The sequence below is a fragment of the Lipotes vexillifer genome, unplaced genomic scaffold (genome assembly GCF_000442215.2).
Source record: "Lipotes vexillifer unplaced genomic scaffold, Lipotes_vexillifer_v1.1 scaffold285, whole genome shotgun sequence".
Lineage (NCBI taxonomy): Eukaryota > Metazoa > Chordata > Mammalia > Artiodactyla > Lipotidae > Lipotes > Lipotes vexillifer.
The window spans coordinates 406,558-429,734 of NW_006788807.1; the positions used below are offsets into that span (position 1 = coordinate 406,558).

The window sequence follows — 23,177 nt, forward strand, 5'->3', positions numbered from 1 at the left end:
CGAACCCGTGTCCCCTGCATTGGCAGGAGGATTCTTAACCACTGTGCCACCAGGGAAGTCTTGGGATGATTCTTATTTGGAATTGGTTAGTGGTGACTGAGACATAATGTTGTGGATATACAGTAAATTCTCATTTTTCATGGTAGTTTTGTTCTGTAAAATTGCCACAACTGAATTAGTGACTACGGAGGCATTGCTCCTAAGGCAAATATAGGATTAGGTTTCCAAAGCTTCTGGTCATAACATTTTCATCAGTCAATCATACATTACCTTGTTTTGTGTGTGTTTCTGTTTAAAGACACCTTACTTAATATAGATTTCTTTTCAGTAATTATATTTAGTATTTCTTTATACTAAAACACCAGCCAAGAAGAGTTTAACATTTTCCTCACCCAGGTAATATGACAGTAAATTTCTTTGGCTTTCAGCATCACAACTATGCTATCTACTATACTTATGCTTTTTTAAAGTTGGTTATCATCTCATGAATCCACAAATTTAGCCACTTTTTTTTTTTTTTTTTTTTTTTTTTTTTTTTTTTTTTTACATCTTTTTTGGGGTATAATTGCTTTACAATGGTGTGTTAGTTTCTGCTTTATAACAGAGTGAGTCAGTTATACATATATATATGTTCCCATATCTCTTCCCTCTTTGTCTCCCTCCCTCCCACCCTCCCTATCCCACCCCTCCAGACAGCCACAAAGAACCGAGCCGGTTTCCCTGTGCCATGCGGCTGCTTCCCACTGGCTATCTACCTTACGTTTGTTAGTATATATATGTCCATGTCTCTCTCTCGCCCTATTACACCTCACCCTTCCCCCTCCCCATATCCTCAAGTCTGTTCTCCAGTAGGTCTGTGTCTTTATTCCTGTTTTACCCCTAGGTTCTTCATAACATTTTTTTTTTCTTAAATTCCATATATATGTGTTAGCATACGGTATTTGTCTTTCTCTTTCTGACTTACTTCACTCTGTATGACAGACTCTAGGTCTATCCACCTCATTACAAATAGCTCAATTTCGTTTCTTTTTATGGCTGAGTAATATTCCATTGTATATATGTGCCACATCTTCTTTATCCATTCATCCGACGATGGGCACTTAGGTTGTTTCCATCTCCGGGCTATTGTAAATAGAGCTGCAATGAACATTTTGGTACATGACTCTTTTTGAATTTTGGTTTCCTCAGGGTATATGCCCAGTAGTGGGATTGCTGGGTCATATGGTAGTTCTATTTGTAGTTAGTTTTTTTTTAATGAATTAATTAATTCATTTTTGGCTGTGTTGGGTCTTTGTTGCTGCGCGCGGACTTTCTCTAGTTGTGGCGAGCAGGGGCTACTCTTCATTGCGGTGCCTGGTTTTCTCATTGTGGTGGCTTCTCTTGTTGCGGAGCACAGGCTCTAGGCACGCGGGCTTCAGTAGTTGTGGCACGTGGGCTCAGTAGTTGTGACTCGCGGGCTCTAGAGCACAAGCTCAGTAGTTGTGGCGCACGGGCTTAGTTGCTCCGTGGCATGTGGGATCTTCCCGGACCAGGGCTTGAACCTGTGTCCTCTGCATTGGCAGGCGGATTCTTAACCACTGCGCCACCAGGGAAGTCCCCCCTTCTGTGTTTTTAACGCTTCCCATGAAATAACTCTAAAGAAGTATCCCTGCCTTGTCACCACATGCCAGGCACTGTTCCAAAGCTGGGAATACCTGGTTGAGCAAGAAAGGCCCCTGTACTCATGGAGCTCACATTTTATCGGGGGTGGGGGCAGGCAGATAATAAACATGTGAATAATGGAACAAAAAATTAAGAATAGTGATGTGTCATGAAAAAGATAGAGCTGGGTAATGGGATGGAGCAGTGGTTCTCCAAGTGTGGCCCCCAGACTGATACCATCAGCATCACGTGGGAGCTCATCAGAAATGCAGACCCTCAGGCCCCACCCCAGACCTACGGAGTCAGGGCCACTGGGGGTGGGCCCAATCATCTGTTTTAATTGGCCCTTCTTCTGAGATACACTCAAATTTGAGAACCCCTGGGACAGAGAGTGAACATGGAGGAAGAACAGAGTTCTAATTCAAGGGGATAAGAGAGGGCCCCCGCCCCCCGGAAAGGTGACATTTTAATTGAACCTTCAAGATGAACAGAAGCCAGCCCTGCAATGGTCTTGGCAGAGTAACGTCAAGTTCATCAAAGTGAGGGATCACAGGGAGGCGGTGAGGATGGAGCATGGGGAGCGGGGTGGGAGATGAGGTTGGGGGGGGCCAGCGGGGCTGCAGCTCAGAGCACTGTACTGCTCCCACGTGGCTGCCTATCAGAGTCGCCTGAGGCCCTTCAAACCACAGCCTCAGAAATTCTGCCTTCGTTGGTCTGGTGTCAGGTTTGGGCATGGTTTTATCTTTTTAAAATTCACCCATAAGTGATTCTAATTGGCAGGCTTGGTTGGGAATCCCAGATACTAGGATAAGTCCCATTGTGAGAAGTTTGGATTTTCTTCTGATTGTAAAGGGAATCCATTTGGAGGGTAAGGCACAATCTCATTGACATTTGCAAGTTTTCTCTTGGGCCACAGTGTGGAGAGTAGGCTGTACAGGCATGAGAGGAATATCGCTTATGAGGCTTTTTGCTCCATGTGAGAGGTGACGGCAGCTTGTGCCCAGCTTGTGGAAGTGCTGAGACAGGAGGCGGCATTCTGAAGGTCGGGCTGGAGGGTTTGGCTGTGGGATCAGGCAGATGGGATCAGGGAAAGGGAGGAGCCAAGGATGGCTCTCAGGGTTCTGGCCTGAGCGTCTGCAGATGATGGTACCATTAGCGTCTGGAGATGATGGTACTGTTTGTTGGGATGAGGAAGACCAGGGAGGAGCAGGTGCTTGGGACGCATCAGACATCCAAGTGGACGTGTTAAGTAGACTGTTGGATATGCAGGTTCAAACTCAGGGGAAGGGTCAGGGCTGGAGATATATATTTAGAAATGTTCAATATCTACTGTAGATGGTATTTAAAGCTTGGGGCTAAGTGAGATCACCTGCCGGGGTGCACAGAAAATGAAGAGAAGATGGCACAGACAAAATTCTTGACTTAGAGGTTGAACAGAGGAGGAAGAGCCTAAGAAGTAAGAAGAAAGCAAAAAAAAAAAAAAAAAAAAAAAAAAAAAAAAAAAAAAAAATGTGGTGCCATAGAAGCCAAGACAAGAAAGGGTTTCAAGGAGAAGGCAGTGGTCATCTATGTGAATGTGACTGCGCATTCGAATTAGGCAAAGATGGGGACTTGCCCATTGGATCCGACAAGATAGAGGTGGTTTACAACCTCAGTAAAAGCCACATTAATACGTCCTTACTGTGTAACACAAGAAAGATGCCCTGATACTATTGTCCTCTACAACTACTATAGCACTTTGAATTTTCATTGTTTATAAGATTCCATTTAGACGTTTGGCATCTGAGGGCACCCCAGGACACTTTGCTCTCTTCCTCCAGTTCTGAGCGCCAGGTAGAGCCTTCCTGGAGTCACATTTTCTATCCAACCACAACTGCTTCTTGTGTGCCCATGATTCAAGGCTGCTCACATTAATCATCAAGTATAAGGGAGGTCAGAAGCATGAGTCCCAAACCTGGCTGCCCATCACAGCCACCTGGGGGGAATTTTAAGTGTGTATACAGATTGCCAGCCACCTGCTCTTGCAGTGCTCCTAGGTAGTCTAAGTCCATAAGCCTGAGATGGAGGCTGTGGATGACTGATGGTCAACCCAATCTGAGAACCACCGGCCTGGAAGACCAATTATCCTGATCCCGAGGTCCACCTCCTTCCTTTCCAGTCTCCAGTGCTGCGGTATAACTCAGCCTGACCTCCTGGGTTCTTTCATCTGCCCACCCACTGTATTTTCTGGAGGACCCCAAAGCCCAGGCCAGAGGACCACAGACCTAGTAAGGCCTGCCTGTAAACCCCACTAAACAAAAGGATAGCCATGCCTGCAATAGAAGATTACCCTTCCCAGTCTTCGGGGAAGAATGCTGACCTGGTTTCCAAATGGACTACTGAGCACATACGACTCCTACGAGCAGTGCTTGCCACTGTAGCCCAAAGAAGAATACCGCTTTTGAGATGAAACAACATCATTTTGAAGAATGAATGGTATATGACAAAACATATTCATAACTATTTTCAGAAAAACAGCCTTATGTGTCCATAATTGTCGGTAATGTGTCTAGAAAGAATTACTTCCTTTGTGCATGAGTATTTGGATTTCCTTGCCCACCTAGTAATTGAAGAGTTGTTTCCAAGGAAAAGATAGAATAAAGATCCCAAGATTCAGATTTCCCAAAAAATAGGAACACTGGGACACATTTGGGGAATTTGACTAGAGTTCAAAGGACAAAGGAGGCCAAAAAAGGACCACAAAACTTTTATCTTCTGCTCTTTTTCTTCATATGTTAAGAGATTCTTCTCAATATTCTAGCTCAGTCCTAACTGAAGCTTACTTCAGCAAACATCAGCGTTAAGGATGCTCGTGGTTGTTACAACAGGTCAGTCACCCGGGAGACAGGTGTCTCTGAGCCAAGCCTCTGACTGGGGGACGCCAGGGGGCGCCATCAGGGGTGAGGTCACCATCGGGGCGAGGCAGCCAAGTAGCCGTGCGTTACAGCCTGGGCAGAAGGTAGATGACAGCTGTTGCCTGGCTTTAGTGTCAGGGCCCAGAGCTGTGGGTTCTCTGGAACCCATACATGGAGTGAAAGTCCAGCTGGCCACTGACGAGAAGGCCAGCAGGCTCAGCACTGCCACATCTGAGGAATTTGCAATAGAAACCCACACCTGCACCTTTCTGTGTTATAACAGAATTTAAAATTTTAACAATCAAATTTTTTTTAACATCTTTATTGGGGTATAATTGCTTTACAATGGTGTGTTAGTTTCTGCTTTATAACAGAGTGAATCATTTATACATATACATATGTTCCCATATCTCTTCCCTCTTTGTCTCCCTCCCTCCCACCCTCCCTATCCCACCCCTCCAGACAGCCACAAAGAACCGAGCCGGTTTCCCTGTGCCATGCGGCTGCTTCCCACTGGCTATCTACCTTACGTTTGTTAGTATATATATGTCCATGTCTCTCTCTCGCCCTAACACACCTCACCCTTCCCCCTCCCCATATCCTCAAGTCTGTTCTCCAGTAGGTCTCTGTCTTTATTCCTGTTTTACCCCTAGGTTCTTCATAACATTTTTTTTTCTTAAATTCCATATATATGTGTTAGCATACGGTATTTGTCCTTCTCTTTCTGACTTACTTCACTCTGTATGACAGACTCTAGATCTATCCACCTCATTACAAATAGCTCAATTTCGTTTCTTTTTATGGCTGAGTAATATTCCATTGTATATATGTGCCACATCTTCTTTATCCATTCATCCGACGACGGGCACTTAGGTTGTTTCCATCTCCGGGCTATTGTAAATAGAGCTGCAATGAACATTTTGGTACATGACTCTTTCTGAATTCTGGTTTCCTCAGGGTATATACCTAGTAGTGGGATTGCTGGGTCATATGGTAGTTCTATTTGTAGTTTTTTAAGGAACCTCCATACTGTTCTCCATAGTGGCTGAACCAATTCACATTCCCACCAGCAGTGCAAGAGTGTTCCCTTTTCTCCACACCCTCTCCAGCATTTATTGTTTCTAGATTTTTTGATGATGGCCATTCTGACTGGTGTGAGATGATATCTCATTGTAGTTTTGATTTGCATTTCTCTAATGATTAATGATGTTGAGCATTCTTTCATGTGTTTGTTGGCAGTCTGTATATCTTCTTTGGAGAAATGTCTATTTAGGTCTTCTGCCCATTTTTGGATTGGGTTGTTTATTTTTTTGTTATTGAGCTGCATGAGCTGCCTGTAAATTTTAGAGATTAATCCTTTGTCAGTTGATTCATTTGCAAATATTTTCTCCCATTCTGAGGGTTGTCTTTTGGTCTTGTTTATGGTTTCCTTTGCTGTGCAAAAGCTTTGAAGTTTCATTAGGTCCCATTTGTTTATTTTTGTTTTTATCTCCATTACTCTAGGAGATGGGTCAAGAAGGATCTTGCTGTGATTTATGTCATAGAGTGTTCTGCCTATGTTTTCCTCTAAGAGTTTGATAGTTTCTGGCCTTACATTTAGGTCTTTAATCCATTTTGAGCTTATTTTTGTGTATGGTGTTAGGGAGTGATCTAAAGACACTTCTATTTCTTTTTTTTTAATAAATTTATTTATTTAATTTATTTATTTATGGCTGCGTTGGGTCTTCTTTGCTGCACATGGGCTTTCTCTAGTTGCGGCTAGTGGGGACTACTCTTGGTTGCGGTGCGTGGGCTTCTCATTGCGGTGGCTTCTCTTGTTGCGGAGCACGGGCTCTAGGCGTGCTGGCTTCAGGAGAGAGTCCGGATTAAGGGAGACAGAAAAGACATGACCACTAAGAGCAAAGTGTGATACTGGACTAGACCCTAGTCCAGGAGGAAATTATAGCTGCGAAGGCCATTGCCGGCACGACTAACGGAATGTGAACAAATATATGTGGATTAGATGCTAGTATTGTATCACTGCTGACTTTTCTGGTTTTGATGTTTGCACTGTTGTGTAGGAGGACGCCTGTGTTCTTGGGAAATGCTGTAGTGTTTGGGGGGGGGGAGGGGAGCCATGACTGCAGGTTATTCTCATGCTTCCGAGAGAGAATGGAGCACCTGGGGCAAAATGTTAACACGAACAAAGGAGTTAGTTGTACTATCCCTGCACCTTTTCTCTATGTTGGAAATTATATCAGAAGAAAATGTTACAAAAGTAAAATAAAATAGGGATAATGTTGCCTATTGACCTTAGGAGGTCACTGTGAAATGTGCCAGGCACATTTTCCTACTCTCAGACCCTCCATAAGTGTTAGCTTCTCTCCCTCAGCCGTCCTTTCTGTTCCCTTCCCCTGCCACTCCGACCCCTGGACCATATCCGACAACCAGGATGGGCCATCACTGCCCTGCCTGTGTCTTCACACGTGGGTTTCCTCTACTTGGAATTCCCTTTGTCCTTCTGTCTACTTAACAAACTGTTCTTTACTTTCCTAGGCCCAGCTCAGACATTACAGCCCTGGGGAGCCCTTCTCCCCAAGCAGGTGAATGGGATCATAACCTCCCCAGGTTCTCGTGGGACTCAACACAGATGTGTTATGATACTGAGCCCATGTGTTTCAGTACTTTGTATGCACACTAGTTCAGCTCCTTGAGAGCAGGGACTATGTAATGTTTATCTTTGTCCCCCAACCCTGCATCAAATACAGTGCCTGGTACAAAGAGGATGCTCAAATTAAAATATGTCTAAGTGAGTTAAATGTTTCTGGATAACAGCAGATGACTGTTCTCTCAGGTGAGTCCTTTTCCTAGGGATTTAATCTTTGAGAAATATGGATGCTCACTTAGGTTTCTAAATTCTGAAATCTGGTCTGTCTGATGGTAATTCAGATCTCTTTTCTTGTAAACTCTTGTTTTTAATGAAATACATGTGTCTGATGATGAACATCACTTTAATTTTTTAATTAAAATTATTACTTAACAATTCATCATTACTTAAGACTTTCCCCATCATGGTTTTTCTCTTTTTTATTTTTTCGTGGTACGCGGGCCTCTCACTGTTGTGGCTTCTCCCGCCGCGGAGCACAGGCTCCGGACGCGCAGGCTCAGCGGCCATGGCCCACAGGCCCAGCCGCTCTGCGGCATGTGGGACCCTCCCGGACCGGGGCACGAACCCGTGTCCCCTGCATCGGCAGGCGGACTCTCAACCACTGCGCCACCAGGGAAGCCCCCCCATCATGGTTTTTAAAAGATGGCTGCTGGATATGGCAGGACAAAGCACTGAAATGAACTCTTAATGTAATGTTACTGTACTGTAGCATGATTTTATACATATTCTTAATTTTAGTTCCCTGGTTTTGCACATATAACTGGCCAGAAGAGTTTGACAAGCACAGAGATGATGAGGATTCAAAGGGAGACAGACTTTCTCAAGTAAGTATTGCATTCTCTTTACTGTTTCTTAAGTCCTGCTAAGACACAGTATGGTCAAAAAGGATTTGAGGATGGGACATAACAGTGGTATTTGTCCCAACTGTTTTTTATTAAATTTTTACAATATTTAAAGGTTCAAATGACATACAATAAACTGCACTTAAAGAGTACAATTGACATATACATATAATCTTGAAACTATCACCACAATCAAGAAAATGAACAAATTCATCACCTCCAAAAATGTCCTACATCGCACCCTTTTGAAATCCTCCCACGTGTCCCTCCCCATCTCCAGGCAACTGTTGGTATGCTTCTTGTCACTGCAGCTTGGTTTGCATTTGGTTCTGTATATAAATGGACTGATTCGGTATTTACTGGTTTGCCAGGCTTCTTTCCCTCCACCTAATTACTTTGAGGTTCACCCATGTTGTTGCATGCATCAGATGTTTATTTCTTTTTAATGCTGAGTAGTATTCCATTGTACGGATACATCACAGTGTGTTTATCCTATTTCCTGTTGATGTACATCTAGGTTGTTTTCATTTTGGGGCCATTACAGATAAAGCTGCTATGAACATGTGTATACAAGTTGTCCTGTGCATATATACTTTCATTTCCCTTAGGTAAATAGCTAGGAGTGGAATGGCTGGGTCATATGGTAGGCATATGTTTAACTTTTTAAGAAAACTGTCAAACTGTTTTCTTAGTAGGTTGTACCATTCTACATTCCCACCAGTAGTGTATGATGTATGAGAGTTCCAGTCTCCCTACATTTTCACTAACACTTTTATTTTTATTTTTGGCCATTCTAATGAGGTGGTAGTTGTGGTTTTAATTTGCATCTCCCTGGGGTTTGGGAGGGTGGGTGAAATAGGTGAAGGTGGCCAAAAGGCACACACTTTCAGTTGTAAAATAAATAAGTCCTGGGGATGTAACGTACAGCATGGTGATGATAGTTAATGATACTGTGTTGCATATTTGAAAGCTGCTAAGAGAAGAAAAAACATTCTGTAACTATGTATGGTGACAGATGTTAACTAGACATTGTGGTGATCATTTTGCAGTATATACAATTACTGAATCATTCTGTTGTACCCCTGAAACTAATACAATGTTGTATTATTTAAGTCTTTTCCAGCTTTACTGATTTTGTCTATTGTTTTATAAATTATTGAGAAAATTATGCTGAAATCTGTGACTATAATTATGAATTTGTCTACTTGTCCTTGTATTTCTATCGGCTCTTGCTTTATGTACTTTGAAGCTCTATTATTAAATATATAAACCTCTTGGAATCTTATGTCCTGTTGCTGAATTGACCCCTTTATCATTACAGAATAGCCTTTTTTAAAAAAATTAATTTTTACTGGAGTAGAGTTGATTTACAATGTTGTGTTAGTTTCTGCTGTACAGCAAAGTGAATCAGTGATACATATACATATATCCACTCTTTTTTGGATTCTATTCCCATACAGGTCATTACAGAGTATTGAGTAGAGTTCCCTGTGCTATACAGTAGGTTCTTATTAGGTATATATTTTAAATAATAGTAGTCTGTATATGTCAATCCCAATCTCCCAATTTATCCCTCCTCCCCCCCAAAATAACCTTTTTTAACCCTGATAATATTTTTTGCTCGGAAATCAAATTTGTCTGATTCTAAAATAGCCATTACTGCTTTCTTTTGATTAGTATTTGCATGATGTATCTTTTTTCATCCTTTTAGTTTTAATCTATTTGTGTTTCTCTATTTAAAGTTGGTTTCTTTTAAGCAGCATATATAATCAGGTCTTGCTTTTAAAAAATCTAACAACCTCTGCACTTTAATTGGGCTGTTGAGAGTGTTTATATTTATTCTGATTATTGATATGTTTGAATTTGTCAGCTGTCATGCTATTTGTTTTCTGTTTGTCTTATCTATTCTTTGTTGCCCCCCCCTTTTTTTGGCTTACTTTTGGATTAATTGGGTATGTTTTATGATTTTATTTTATTTTGTATCCTTTGTTGGCTTATTAGCTATAAGTTTTCTTCTTAGTGGTTGCTTTAGGGTTTATAGCACACATTTTTTTTTTTTTTTTTTTTTTTTTTGGCGTTACGCGGGGCTCTCACTGTTGTGGCCTCTCCTGCTGCGGAGCACAGGCTCCAGACGCGCAGGCTCAGCGGCCATGGCTCACGGGTCCAGCCGCTCCGCGGCATGTGGGATCTTCCCGGACCGGGGCACGAACCCGTGTCCCCTGCATCAGCAGGCAGACTCTCAACCACTGTGCCACCAGGGAAGCCCTATAGCACACATTTTTAACTTATTACAGTCTGTCTTCAAGTAGTATCATGCCACTTCATTTATAGCCCAAGAACCTCATGACAGTATACTTCCAATAACTGGATAACTACAGCCTTTGTGCTCTTGTGGTCATTTATTTTACTTCTACAAATATTATGAACCCCACAATACATTATTACTTTTATTTGACATAATCAGTTATTTTTTTTACAGTCCTTTATACTTCTATTGTAAAATATACATAAATAAAATTTACCATTTTAACAATGTTTAAGTGTACAATTCAGTGCATTAAGTACATTCACAGTGTTGGGCCACCATCACCACCGTCCATTTCCAGAACTTTTTCATCATCCCAAACAGAACTCAGCTCCCATTAAACAATAACTCCCCATCCCCCTATCCCTCCAGCACCTGGTAATCTCTCTTATATTTTCTGTTTCTATGAATTTGCCTGTTCTAGTAACCTCATGTAAGTGGAATCAGACAATATTTAAACTTTTGTGTCTTATTTCACTAGCATAGTATTTTCAGGGTTCATTCATGTTGTAGCATGTATCAGAATTTCATTCCATATTAAAGGTAAAAAAACATTCCATTGTATATATATACTGCATTTCATTTATCCATTCATCTGTTGATAGACATTTGAATTGTTTCCACCTTTTGACTATTATGAATAATGCTGCTGTAAATATTGGTGTACAAGTATCTCTTTGAGTCCCTACTTTCAATTCTTTGGGGTATTTACCTAGAACTGAAATTTTTAGGTTATGTGGTAATTTTATGTCTAACTTTTTGAGAAACTGCTAAACTGTTTTCCACAGCAGCTGCATACTTTACTTTCTCACCAGAAGTGTTCAAGGGTTTCAATTTCTCCACATCCTCACCAACACTTATTTTCTGTTTTTCTAATAGTCATCCTAACGGGTGTAAAGTAGTATTTCATTGTGGTTTCAATTTGCATTTCCCTAATGGCGAGTGATGTTGGGCATCTTCTTTGGAGTAATGTCTATTCAAGTCCTTTGCCCATTTTTGAATTGGCTTGTTTGTTTTTTGTTGTTAGTTGCAAGAATATTTTCTATATCTTGGATATTAATCCCTTATCAGATATATGATTGATAAATATTTTCTCCCATCTGTAGGTTGTCTATTCAGTCTTGATAGTATTTTTTGATACTCAAATTTTTATGAAGTTCAGTTTATCTATTTTTTTGTTGTTGCCTATCCTTTTGGGATCACATCCAAGAAATCATGGCCAAATCCAGTGTCATGAAGCTTTTTTCTTATGTGTCCTTCTGGGAGATTTATAAATTTACCTCCTACATTTAGGTCTTTGGTCCATTTTGTATTAGTTTTTGTATATGGCATAAGGTATCAATCAGTCCAACCTCATTCTTTTTCATGTCACTATCCAGTTTGCCCAGCACCATTGTTGAAAAGACTATCCTTTCCCCAAATGGACTCAACTACAAAGGCTAGTGATGGTTGAGAGGCCATGGTAGAGACTGGTGCAGGCAACGAAGCCATCCAGGGCACAGTATGCAAACATCATAGATGCTGAGCAGTTCAGATAGGTCACAGGATCGGGGCCTCAACCTGCCTGGAAATGCCTGGCAGCAGCAGTGTTATTCACAGGGGAGCCCAGTTCCTGGAGTCCTTTCACTTTGGCTGATACCCAGAATGAGGTAGGTGGGTGAGGGCTGAAGGATGGGACCCAGCTGCCTGGGAAATGGGGCTAGACGTTGCTGAGGCAGAGCCTCGGACTCCACCCAGGTGAGTGAAGACAAAGGCAGGGCCTGACTGACAGTGACTCCGAGTGCCAGGTGAGATGACTCTCGCTGAGGCTGGGCTCAGTTCTCAGATGGGGAGTCAGCAAAGTGCAGCATGGACATTCCTGGAATTCCCATGTCTCACCCTCACACACGCCAGATCCAAGGTGATGGGACGACTGGGGCCCCACTTGGGATGTGGGGTCAAAGGCAGCTGATAAACTGCTGCCGCGGCCGGGAAGTGAGATGGGCCTGGCCTTCAGGTGAAGGGCACTATGAGTCCCAGCTGTACGGCCACTTTGTAATAAAATGACTAGACAAGCATCTCCCATCTTGAACTTGTTCCATAGGCTTTGAGTGTGTTCTGCTTTCTATTTTATTCCAAAAATTTGAATGCTTGTCAAGATTGACACTTGACTTCTCAACGTGCACTCCTCAGAACATGGCCAGTCAGGACCCTCTTCTGTTGCAGGTGTGCCCACTGCCTTGTGCCCCGCCCGTCTGACCCCTTTGCCCGCTACTGTCTAGAATGTGGCTCTTCTGTCCCGCCCATATTTGGCTGTCGTCTCCCACCCCCAGAAGGAGCTCAGGTGAGCAGCAGAATCCTTAAAATCTTCTTCCATTGGTTTATCTGATCTTTGTTTGCAGCAGGAGCAGAGTACCTGGCACACGTGAACCACAAACATAAATACTTGTTGAAAAAATTACTGGCAAGTGAATCTTGTACTATCCAGACTGCTACTTAGGAATGAAAAACTTGTTTGCAATGCCATTTCTTTTGTGTGGCCTTGAAGAATCATAGGCTCAGGAAAAGACTGAAATCTTTTTATTTCAATGATTCACATATGGATAAATACAGGTTTCCTACTTATATGATATTTCTGTTCCTAACCTGGGGACAATAAGGAAATATATTCTAGAAATAAATGACCAGGAGTACTAATTACAAGTCTGTATATCCATAGGATAGTTCATTCTGTCCAAAGAAGCTGTTTATATAGGCTATAGATTGATCAGTATATCTAAATTTAAAAGTTTTGGCTAAGTGTAGATAATAATTGATATTACCCTACCATTAAGTTTGTAGTTAGTTAGAAAACATACTTGGCTTGCTAAAAATCAAAACCTTCACCAAAATGTGTTCATCTTTTCTGCACGTGATACTTTGGGGCTTTTCTGGACTAAGGTTTACAAAATGATATAAAAGGATCTGTGAAGTTGACTGAAAATGACCATTTAAAAAAGATAGTCACTGAGAAAAAGTCACTATTCAATAAATTCAAAGTCCAGAGTTTTAGGATTGAGTTATGCATTTAAGCAAGTGGCCAGATACTAAATGGACGTGCTGTAGAAGTCAGTTTACTTCCACGATATATTCTGAACTCCTCGTAAAAGACAGGACAGCAAATAAAACATGAACAGGTCTCATTGGTTTGAATTTTCCCTGCGATGTCAAAAGTTATTTTTTACTGGCCTGCAAACAGATTTTCAAGACTTTCTTTGTTATTACAGGGAGAAAAGGTTATCAGGGATTATAAATATTCAAAATGATGACATTTGCAACACCTATACTGCCTGTAAATGATATTTATTAACGTGCTCTAATGTATAAACAGCTTTGTAATTTGACCTATTGAGTTCTTATTGTGTCCTGCTCTCAGCTGGGTTTCTGGTACTCAAAGGGCGATCCTACTCCTAGGATCCCAGACCCAAGCCACTCAGGGTCTCATTAGAGAGATGCAGAGGGGTGCCTCTTCATCCTGCCTTGTGGATTTCTCCGTTGCCAGCTGGTTGATGTTAATTTTTGTCAGTAGAGGCCCATTGCTGGGAGGGACACTGCAGGAGAAAGGTTTTGACTCCTCTTCCTGTTTCTGCTGTGCTTCCCTCTCCCTGTGCTCTGACGCTGCTCAGCTAACCTGCAGGACACCTGGTTGTGCTGAACCCTGGTGAACTGCATGGCATCTCGTGAACAGCTTCTCAGTGGGCTCCACGGGTACCCAGCCAGCTTCCAGAAAGTCTCTCAGGCATCCCAGGGGGCAGTTTCCCAGCACGTTTTATCAGCAGCCTGCACGTGCCTTCCCAGCATGTCCTGCCAGCTCCCCAGGGGGAGAGTCCTCATGAGTTTCATAGGATCCCGCCTGCTCTGGGGCCAGCTCTGGTCTGTGTCACCCTAGTGAACTTCTCTGCCATCCCGTGGGTGACAGCCACACCCAGTTCAGTAAGTGCCTCTTCCAGATTGGATCCCCTTCAGGTCCTCTGCCTGAGCCGGAGCAGCAGTGGCTCTCCCTATCCTGGGTAGTCCTGTATCCTTTAGAGTTCGCTTTACCCACTAGCGGTTAGTCCTCTGTTATTAGTTAATAACTATTTATATTAAACTGTCCCTGTTTAAATTACCCTGAGGTTTCTGTCTCCTGACTGGGCTTTGACTGATACAGAGTTGGTACCGGGAGCGGCCCCAGGAACTAGACCTGCAAAGAAGGGGTTTGGTCCTTCCCTTTGCTCGGGAGCAGTGCTGAGCTCTTTGCCCATGGGAAGGAGGATGCTAGTAATTCATAGTATGAAGTGGCATCACAAGAAATCAAGCTATCACATGGGTCTGGTAGTGAGGAAGCATCACCTAAAGCAAGCCTCTTGGGTGGCCAGGTGGCCGCTGCACTTGACGGTTGTGGCAGCAATGAAGATACCAGGGCTGTGGTGTGGACAGTTCTGAGCACCTGGGAGCATCACAGAAACTGACAAGCTCAAGACCTTTCACTCATAATCCAATAACCAGAGTGCCCCCATGACAGCCCCAAAAGAACCTATTTCTTGTAGCTCCAGGGATTTGCTGCTGAAAGCAAACACAAACTTTAGTTGAATATGTTGGTGAGTTACAGCGTAAGCTAAATTCACTTTATCACCACATTTCTTCTGTGAAAGTTTGGGTATGTATTGGGACAGAACAGGATCCTGAAACTGGGAATGGAGATGTTGGCTTGGACCCAGATGAAACGCACATTCTTGATTCCCTAAATTACTCTGCCAGTGGATGAGCTGGCCCTCCTGTCTGAGGATGCTAGCCTTCCTTTCGTTGAAATCTCTGTGATAACCTCGCCTGGGGCAGTGGCTTTGAAAGGGGATGTGTATTCTCATCAAGACTCACCGTAGCCATCCTGTAGCATGACTACGGTCCAATCCCAGCTGCTCTAGAGGGACAGGTGTACTCTGTGATCCAGGACAAAAAGCTTACACATGAAAAGAAGAGCACAATTTTGCTAACGTATATTGGCAGAATCCTGGGGGACAAGTCTGGGAGTGGATTTTAAATGAGGGCAGAATATAACACTAAGTTGGGCCAAATTCACTGATATGCATGCCTCTTTTATAGATTCTGGATTGATTTTAATATGTTAGCTAATGAAGCTGGTGGTGACTCCAGCTGCTTTTTGGGTTGGCTGACTAAAACTTGGACTCAGTAGTAGCCTATGGTTAGTGAGACTCGATGCTAAGTCTTTCCTGATATCATGTTGGAGTAGGTTTGTCAGGTGTGTCCTGTGTGCCCCCAACTCTCACCTGCATTTCACAAGAAGGCCCAGAAGACACGTCCTTCATGGAATACATATTAGTGAAAGGAGCGCCTGCATCCTTGAAAAGTTCCATGGCTGCTTTCCTTGGAGGCCAGACATGATCATGGGGCGATGCCACTCTTGAGATGGGCTCCCTGATTTCAGGGAGCTAACGGGATTCCAGAGGTCAAGTGGCAGCACTTAACTGCCAAAGACAAGGTGGGCACATCTACTGTAAAAGGCCACAGCAACATATCAGTAATCAGAATCTGATCGTGGTCTTCCTAAGAATGAAACAGATGGGCAGCCTACTAGTGTCTTGCTTGGTTTATATAATAGAAAAAAAAAAAATCACATGTTTTGTAGCCAAACACGTGACTTGAGCCACCACAGTGGAACATCCAAGGGTGTCACCCAGTTTCAAGACTTAAGTCGATTTGCAAACCCACAGCTCCCTAACTGAAGGGCGGCTGGGTGTCCTTGAGGATGGACCCTGCATCATTGCAAGTACATGTCATAGGTGATCCTTGAAGCCTTTTCCAGAGGGACCTGTGCCTTGAGGAAAAGGAAATGCCTAAACCTTTGGGGGCTTACTAGATACTAGCTCTGAGTTGATGCTGATCCTTAGAGTTCCAAAACGCCACTGTGGTCCACCAGTAAAAGTTGGGGCTTAGAGTCGTCAGGTGATAGATGGAGCCTATCTTAAGGCTGACTCATAGTTTTTGCTTCATGTATTCTGGGGACTTGTTGTTATGTTCATGTACACTTATAATTGCTGTGTCTTCCTGATTTATTGACCCTTTCATCATCACAAAATGTCTCTCTTTGTCTCTAGGATCATTTCTTGTTTTTAAAGTCCTTTTTTCCTGATATTTACGCAGTCACTCTAGCTCCCTTACCCTTACTATTTCCATTATATACCTTTTTATATACTTGTATTTTCAACCTATTTGTATCTTTGAATCTAGGTCATGTCTCTAGTTAGGCATACCTCTCATTTTTTATCCCATCTGACAGCCTCTGCCTTTTGAATGTGGTGTTATTGTCTATTCACATTTAATGTCTTTAATGATGTGGTTGGATTTACATATGCTGTTTTGCTGTTGGTTTTCTATTTGTCTCAAGTCTTTTTTGTTCCTCTGTTCCTCCTTTACTTCCTTCTTTTGTGTTAAATAATTTTTAGTATGCCATTTTCATTCCTATGTTTCCTTTTTTTTTTTTTACCATTTTAAAAAGTTCTTTTCTTTTTAAAAGTTATTTTCTAAGAGAACGCTAGAGATTACAACATGCTCCTTAATTTCTCAAGTCTATTTCAGAATAATTTAATTTAAATCCAGTAATACACAGAAGCTCTGCTCCAATATGTATTCTTTTCCTCCCCCTCAGAGACAATTTCTATTGACTATTTGTTTCCCCTGAGTACTGGTCACACTTTCTTGTTTTTTGCACATCTCACAATTTTTTCTTGAATTTTGGACATTTTAGAGAGTATAATAAGTCTAGATTCTGACTTTTTCTCCTTGTGGTGTTGTTTTGTTTTTTTTGTTTGTTTACTTGGATTAACTCTTTCAAGCCTGTCTTCCCTGCAGTTTTCAGCCACTAATATCAGGGTTTTCCCCTTGTTTTATTTATTTATTTATTTATTTATTTATTGCGGTACGTGGGCCTCTCACTGTTGTGGCCTCTCCCGTTGCGGAGCACAGGCTCTGGACACGCAGGCTCAGCGGCCATGGCTCACGGGCCCAGCCGCTCCATGGCATGTGGGATCTTCCCAGACCGGGGCACAAACCCGTGTCCCCTGCATCGGCAGGCAGACTCTCAACCACTGCGCCACCAGGGAAGCTCCCCTTGTTTTATTTTTAAGCCTGGGATCAGCCCTGGGTGTGCATAGCTTAGAGTTTGACTGAAGATTGGCCAGAAGTTGTGCTCAAACACCTTGGTCCTCCAAGGCTTCCAGTCTCTGCTGAGGGATCTGTTGTGGGCTGGGTGGAACATTCAAACTTCAGGCTGTTTTCAGGTCTGCCCCAGCTCTTACTTTATGCTGAGCTCTCTTGTATCTTCATGTGCAACCAAGGATATATGGGTGGCTTGGACCCTCTTAGGTCTAACACTGCACATGCGAACATCCTCCAGTCAACTGAGGGTGTGGGAGGAGTTTATCAAGCCCCCTAGAGATGACCTACCTTCTGGAACTCCCCTTCAGGTCCCTGGCTAGTTGCTGGTTCATCAGTTGCCCCAAACAGGACCGTGCGCACAGGCTAGTGGATCCACTGTCCTCCCTGTTTGCTTGCCACTGAGATCATCACCTTAACCGTGCTCCAGGTCACACGAGCCCTGCCCGTCAGCAGCCGCGAAGCTGCTACTTTTCACAGCCCTCCCTGCTCTGTGGAGCTTCTACACTGACAGAGCTGGAGGAGGATGGGGACAGCCCAAGCAAGACCCAACAGACCTGTGGTGTCCTTGCCTGAAGTTCATTACTTTTCAGTTTGTTGTCTGTCTTTGGTTGACTTTCAGAATTTTTAAAGTTTTATCCAACTTTAGAATTGCTTTTTGGAGAGAAGATGTGTCGATTTCCTCACTCCATCATGCTGTAAGCTATTTTTTCTTTTCTTTATACCTCTCTTTTCTACAATAAACATGTTTTTACTTTAATAGGAAGGAAATAAGAATAAAAGTGGTAATTATTTAAAAGAAATTTTTACAAAAGCAAATTAGACCTTACATTTTAAGATCTACTTATACCTTCAGTTTTTGCCAACCTGACCTCGTTCTTTGTGCAGATGGGCTTATGTGCAGAATGTGAAAACCTGGTGCCCGTGAATACGCCCATCTGTGTGGTCTGTGAGGCTCCTCTCACTCCACAGCTGCAGCCACAGGCCAACCTCCGCTTGAAGGTAATGAAATGTGAATCTGTAAAAGTGTGAATAAAACACATAGAAATTAATGTTCGAACCATTAAACATCTTTCTTCAGCTGATGGAATTGGCTAACAATTGATAAGCTAATACTTGTGAACAAAATCCACTCTCATTTTTGGAAAGGCATCTGCACAAGAGTTTAACTTGCCAATAGGATCTAAATATCAAGAGAGATACACAGAAATGTGTTCCCTGAACATGGATTTGGAGGACAAATTGCACTGCAGCTAACACAGACAGTTGTTTACTTCATATATTTAAATTCGAACATTGTAATTAATATTGACTTTTCATCTTGTCCTTAAAGTCACTTCATATTTTCATTTGCTTTGTTTGATTATGGGTCTCTATTAGGTAGAAAAGAAGGATTACAGCTAGTCACATGGATGAAAAAGTTAAGTATCATCATGAACATTAAAAAAATCTTGTTAGACAAATGATGTCATGCCATGAAAATTTTTTTGGTAGAATTATTGAACATACAACTGTATCTTTTCTGCATTTTTCAATTTATAGTCCCATTCACCTCCTTTTTACTTGACCTCAAGTAAAGGTCACTAGAGGATGAAATAGATTTAATAAAGATAACTTTGGGGATTAAAAAAGCAAGAATTTTTAGCAATAAGGGAAGTGTGTGGACTTAACGTACAATTAGAACTGTAACACTCCGAAAATGACCTTGTGGAGTCTATGTGGGCAAAGTTTATGAGAGAAAAGGTAAGTCCACTTTTTCTTACATGTCCCAGCTCCCCTTCACTGTGAAAAAAATGTTCAAAAGTATCCCAGGCTAACTAACCCTTCAGCAGTGAGATTTTGAAGAAATGGCTGGGCCAAAGTCAGGTAGATGAAAATTTACTAATCTTTTTGTTTGATGACTATTTTCAATCTTAAGAAACTTTAGAAGTCACTGCAGGAAGCCACCATACAGCCCTGGAGGCCTATCTCCAAACTTCCTATACATGAGAGTGAGACACCAGCTTCTCTCTTGTTTAAGTCACCATGATTTTGGCTGTTCTGTCAATCACAGCAGCACCTGTTCTCACTAATATTTACATTATCCGGGATATTTGAACCCTTTGAACTATTCAAAACAGGAGGAATAGGGGTAAGTGTTGGCTGAGAGCCAGGTTCAGTATATATCATGTCACCTTCAGCATTTGAAACCCAGACTTCTTCCCATGTTGTGCAAAGTCAGGGGGTACAAAGGTATAAGTAAGTCCTCTGTTGAGGATAAACATAGGACTTCTACAGTAATTAGGAGCATCAAATCCAGGAGTGACCCCTTTTTTTTTTGCCTTCTCTTTTTTTTAACATCTCTATTGGGGTATAATTGCTTTACAATGTTGTGTTAGTTTCTGCTGTATAACAAAGTGAATCAGCTATATGCATACATATATCCCCATATCTCCTCCCTCTTGCGTCTCCCTCCCTCCCTCCCTCCCTCCCTATCCCACCCCTCTAGGTGGTCACAAAGCACCGAGCTGATCTCCCTGTGCTATGCGGCTGCTTCCCACTAGCTATCTATTTTACATATGGTAGTGTATATATGTCAATGCTACTCTCTCACTTCATCCCAGCTGACCCTTCCCCCTCCCCGCGTCCTCAAGTCCATTCTCTACGTCTGCGTCTTTATTCCTGAGAGTGACCCCTTTTTAAAGTACAGTTTTGATGAGAGACAATCACTTGAAACTGATTTCTACTCTATTAATGGGCCAAAGGCAGAACATATACCTTGTAATGAGGAAATCAGTTGATAATTCAAAGATGGAATTTAGAAAATCAAGCCTGTTTGACTTCTGATGTTGAGTTTTCAAAGGGAATCATGAAATTACTGAGGACCCAAGCTTCACATTAGCTAAAAATGCCTCAAATAGGCACAGCTTCAATAAAGGGCTCTCTGAAACGTTCTCAAGACCTTAGGAAATAATGACTTAGGGTACATTTATCATTATCTCCAGAAGTGAGAATCTCAGGACCATTTCTGTTGGCACGGTGTTTGTTTCCCTGGTGTTTTGTCTGTTTTAACATTGGACTCATACGATTTACTATTGTTTTTAATAAAGACATGACTTCAACAGCTGTATGTCTTATACTATTAGTTATACTGCTTTAGTTGTGCTGCTTTTACCAAAGCATTTGGGTCACTCTTGGCACTCCGTCCTCTTCTTTTTTGTGTACTTTACCACATACACAATACATTCTGCACCCTAAGAATTTACTGGAATAAGTCTGAGCTCCCAGCAGTGCCAGGTGGCACAGGGAGTGGTGTGAGCCTGAGAAGCAGTCGCTGGACACCTGCTCTAAGGTCACTGAACAGGGATGATTAGGGGAAGGAGCCTGAGGAAGGAGCGAGGTCCCCAGGCAGCTGGCATCCCTCACCAAGGCGCAGCCATGAACCTTCCTTCAGGTTCACCCAGTTTCTCTGGGTTCCACCTTGCCCCTCCCGTGCCAGCCCTCAGGTACTGAGGAGCTTTTTCAAAGGCACCTTTTGATGTGGCTTTACCAGCTGCTGCTTCCCAAACCACCCTCTAGGGCTCTGCTCACTGCATTCCCCGGGCTGTGACCCCTGCACCCACTGCCCCAGTGATCTGGGCCCCCGCTTGCCGTGGTGGCAGGGGGCACAGAGGAGGATTCGTCAGCTCTTATCAGGGGCCAGGGCCAGGGATAGCTTTGAAGAGGGGGTGTCATCTGAGCAGAAGTTGTAGGAGGCACAGGCATTTGCCATAGGGAAGGGGTGAGACAAAGAGAAGTGATGCGTGGGTGTGTGTTCAGGTATGAGGTGGAGGAGGGGGGCATGCCAGAAAGATGCACAGAGACCGGAAACTGCAGGATGTGCTCCAAAACTTTGCAAGCAGTTCGGTTTCATTAGCTGCAGAAATGCTGGCGGAGCCCGTGGGCTGTGGGAAATGGCGCCTTCTCTACCCTTCTTTCCCAATGGACCCTGGAGGGTTAAAAAAGCAAGGACGGCTTTTAATCAGACTTGATTTTTAGAGAGACCTTTGTCACCGTAACATCTGATCTGGTGGGAAATGCCTGATTTTTACGACAGGACATTCAGTATTGCTGCTACCCACAGAAGGACCCTGGTTGGAAATCTTCATCCCAGTGGCTTTCCCAGAAGTTATAAGGGCAACAGAGTTTTAGATCACATTCTCACCCAGAGAGCCTCCTCTGAGGTCAGTGGGAACACCTGTGTAAGCTGCTTACGGAAGCCAGCGTGCCTTCCCTTCCCAAAGCGCCAGCAAGGCCAGTTGATGCCTCCCTCCCATTTCTAGGTTGGTCTCCATCTCACTCCACAAAGTGCACAAAGCACCATCAGTCCTCTGCCTGCTGTGATGCAGACAGACCCACCCACTGTGGCAGGCTTCTCCCGTGTTGATGTAAAGCCCTTGTCAACGCTGAGGAATTTTGCTGCATCAGATACTTTTTTCTGCCGGGATATAGTAGCAGGAGTTTCTTCTTTTATCCGCTGGCCTGTATTTCAGAATAGGAGAGGATTTTATGTTTTTTAAAAATTTCTAATTTTTAGTAACACGTGAAATAGTCCAAAGATACACAATGAAGTGTGTAATTTCCCCACCCCACCTCTGTTTCTATCCCCTGAAATAACCAATGACAGCAGCTTAGTGAGTGTCCTTCTATGTATTTTTCTAGATGCACAGAAACATATTTCTATATATTCACACATTTAAATTTGGTTTTGTTTGTTTGACTCTTCCTGCCTCCCTCCCTTTTCTTTCTTTTTTTAAATTAATTAATTAATTTATTTATGGCTGCGTTGGGTCTTCAATGCTGCCCACGGAGAGAGGGTGCTACTCTTCGTTGCGGTATGCGGGCTTCCATTGTGGTGGCTTCTCCTTGTTGCGGAGCACAGGCTCTAGGCACACGGGCTTCAGTAGTTGTGGCTCGCGGGCTTAGTTGCTCCGCGGCATGTGGGATCTTTCCAGACCAGGGCTCAAACCTGTGTTCCCTGCATTGGCAGGTGAATTCTTAACCACTGTGCCACCAGGGAAGTCTTTCGTTCTTTCTTTCTCTCTTTTACAAAAGCAAAGGCATCCCTTTGGCAGTTTTCTACAGTTGAAAACTTATGTCAGCATCTCCCCTTTGACCAGACACATGAACTCTTAGAAAGAGACCTTCAGCTTCCTTCTGGCTCTAACGAGCAACACATGTTTTACCTCCAGGACTCCCATCGTGTCCGGGGTTCCTGGAATCTATGAGGCTTAGGGCTGGGATCCTCGTGAAGTCATTACTCTGAAAGAGATCTGATGACTCACACAGTGACGGCTCAGGTACCTCCTATGAGACCCCAGCGCCTCGCCCAATGATTCAGGGCTAATGCCAGTGTAACCACAGCTCTGTGTCAAGTTGACCTTGGCATCTTACAAAATCCTCTTTGAGATTAAGTTTGCCACTACCTACTGGTTTGTATCAATTAAAGCTTATCATTTGGGAGATTAGAAAATTGTTCTCATCTTCCAGCTGGTTTGTAAGGAAAAGTTTTACCCCAGTGACTAAGCCGGGTCCACGAAATTGCTTGGAACCGTTCAACTGGTCAATGTGTTGCCAATGCTGTGGATGAGGCAGCAAATGAGGGTATTGGTTTTTTTTTTTTTTTTGTAGTCCGCCGGCCTCTCACTGTTGTGGCCTCT

General features: G+C 43.0%; 1 protein-coding gene across 1 annotated transcript in view; it reads left to right on the plus strand.

The window, feature by feature from the left end:
• Positions 1 to 23,177, plus strand: part of DZANK1 (double zinc ribbon and ankyrin repeat domains 1) — a 79,443-nt gene that overhangs the window by 21,023 nt on the left and 35,243 nt on the right. The window contains exons 6-8 of the mRNA XM_007461794.1: positions 7,921 to 8,006; positions 12,535 to 12,652; positions 18,388 to 18,501. Of these exons, the coding sequence (XP_007461856.1) occupies positions 7,921 to 8,006; positions 12,535 to 12,652; positions 18,388 to 18,501 (318 nt within the window). The remainder of the gene's footprint in view (positions 1 to 7,920; positions 8,007 to 12,534; positions 12,653 to 18,387; positions 18,502 to 23,177) is intronic.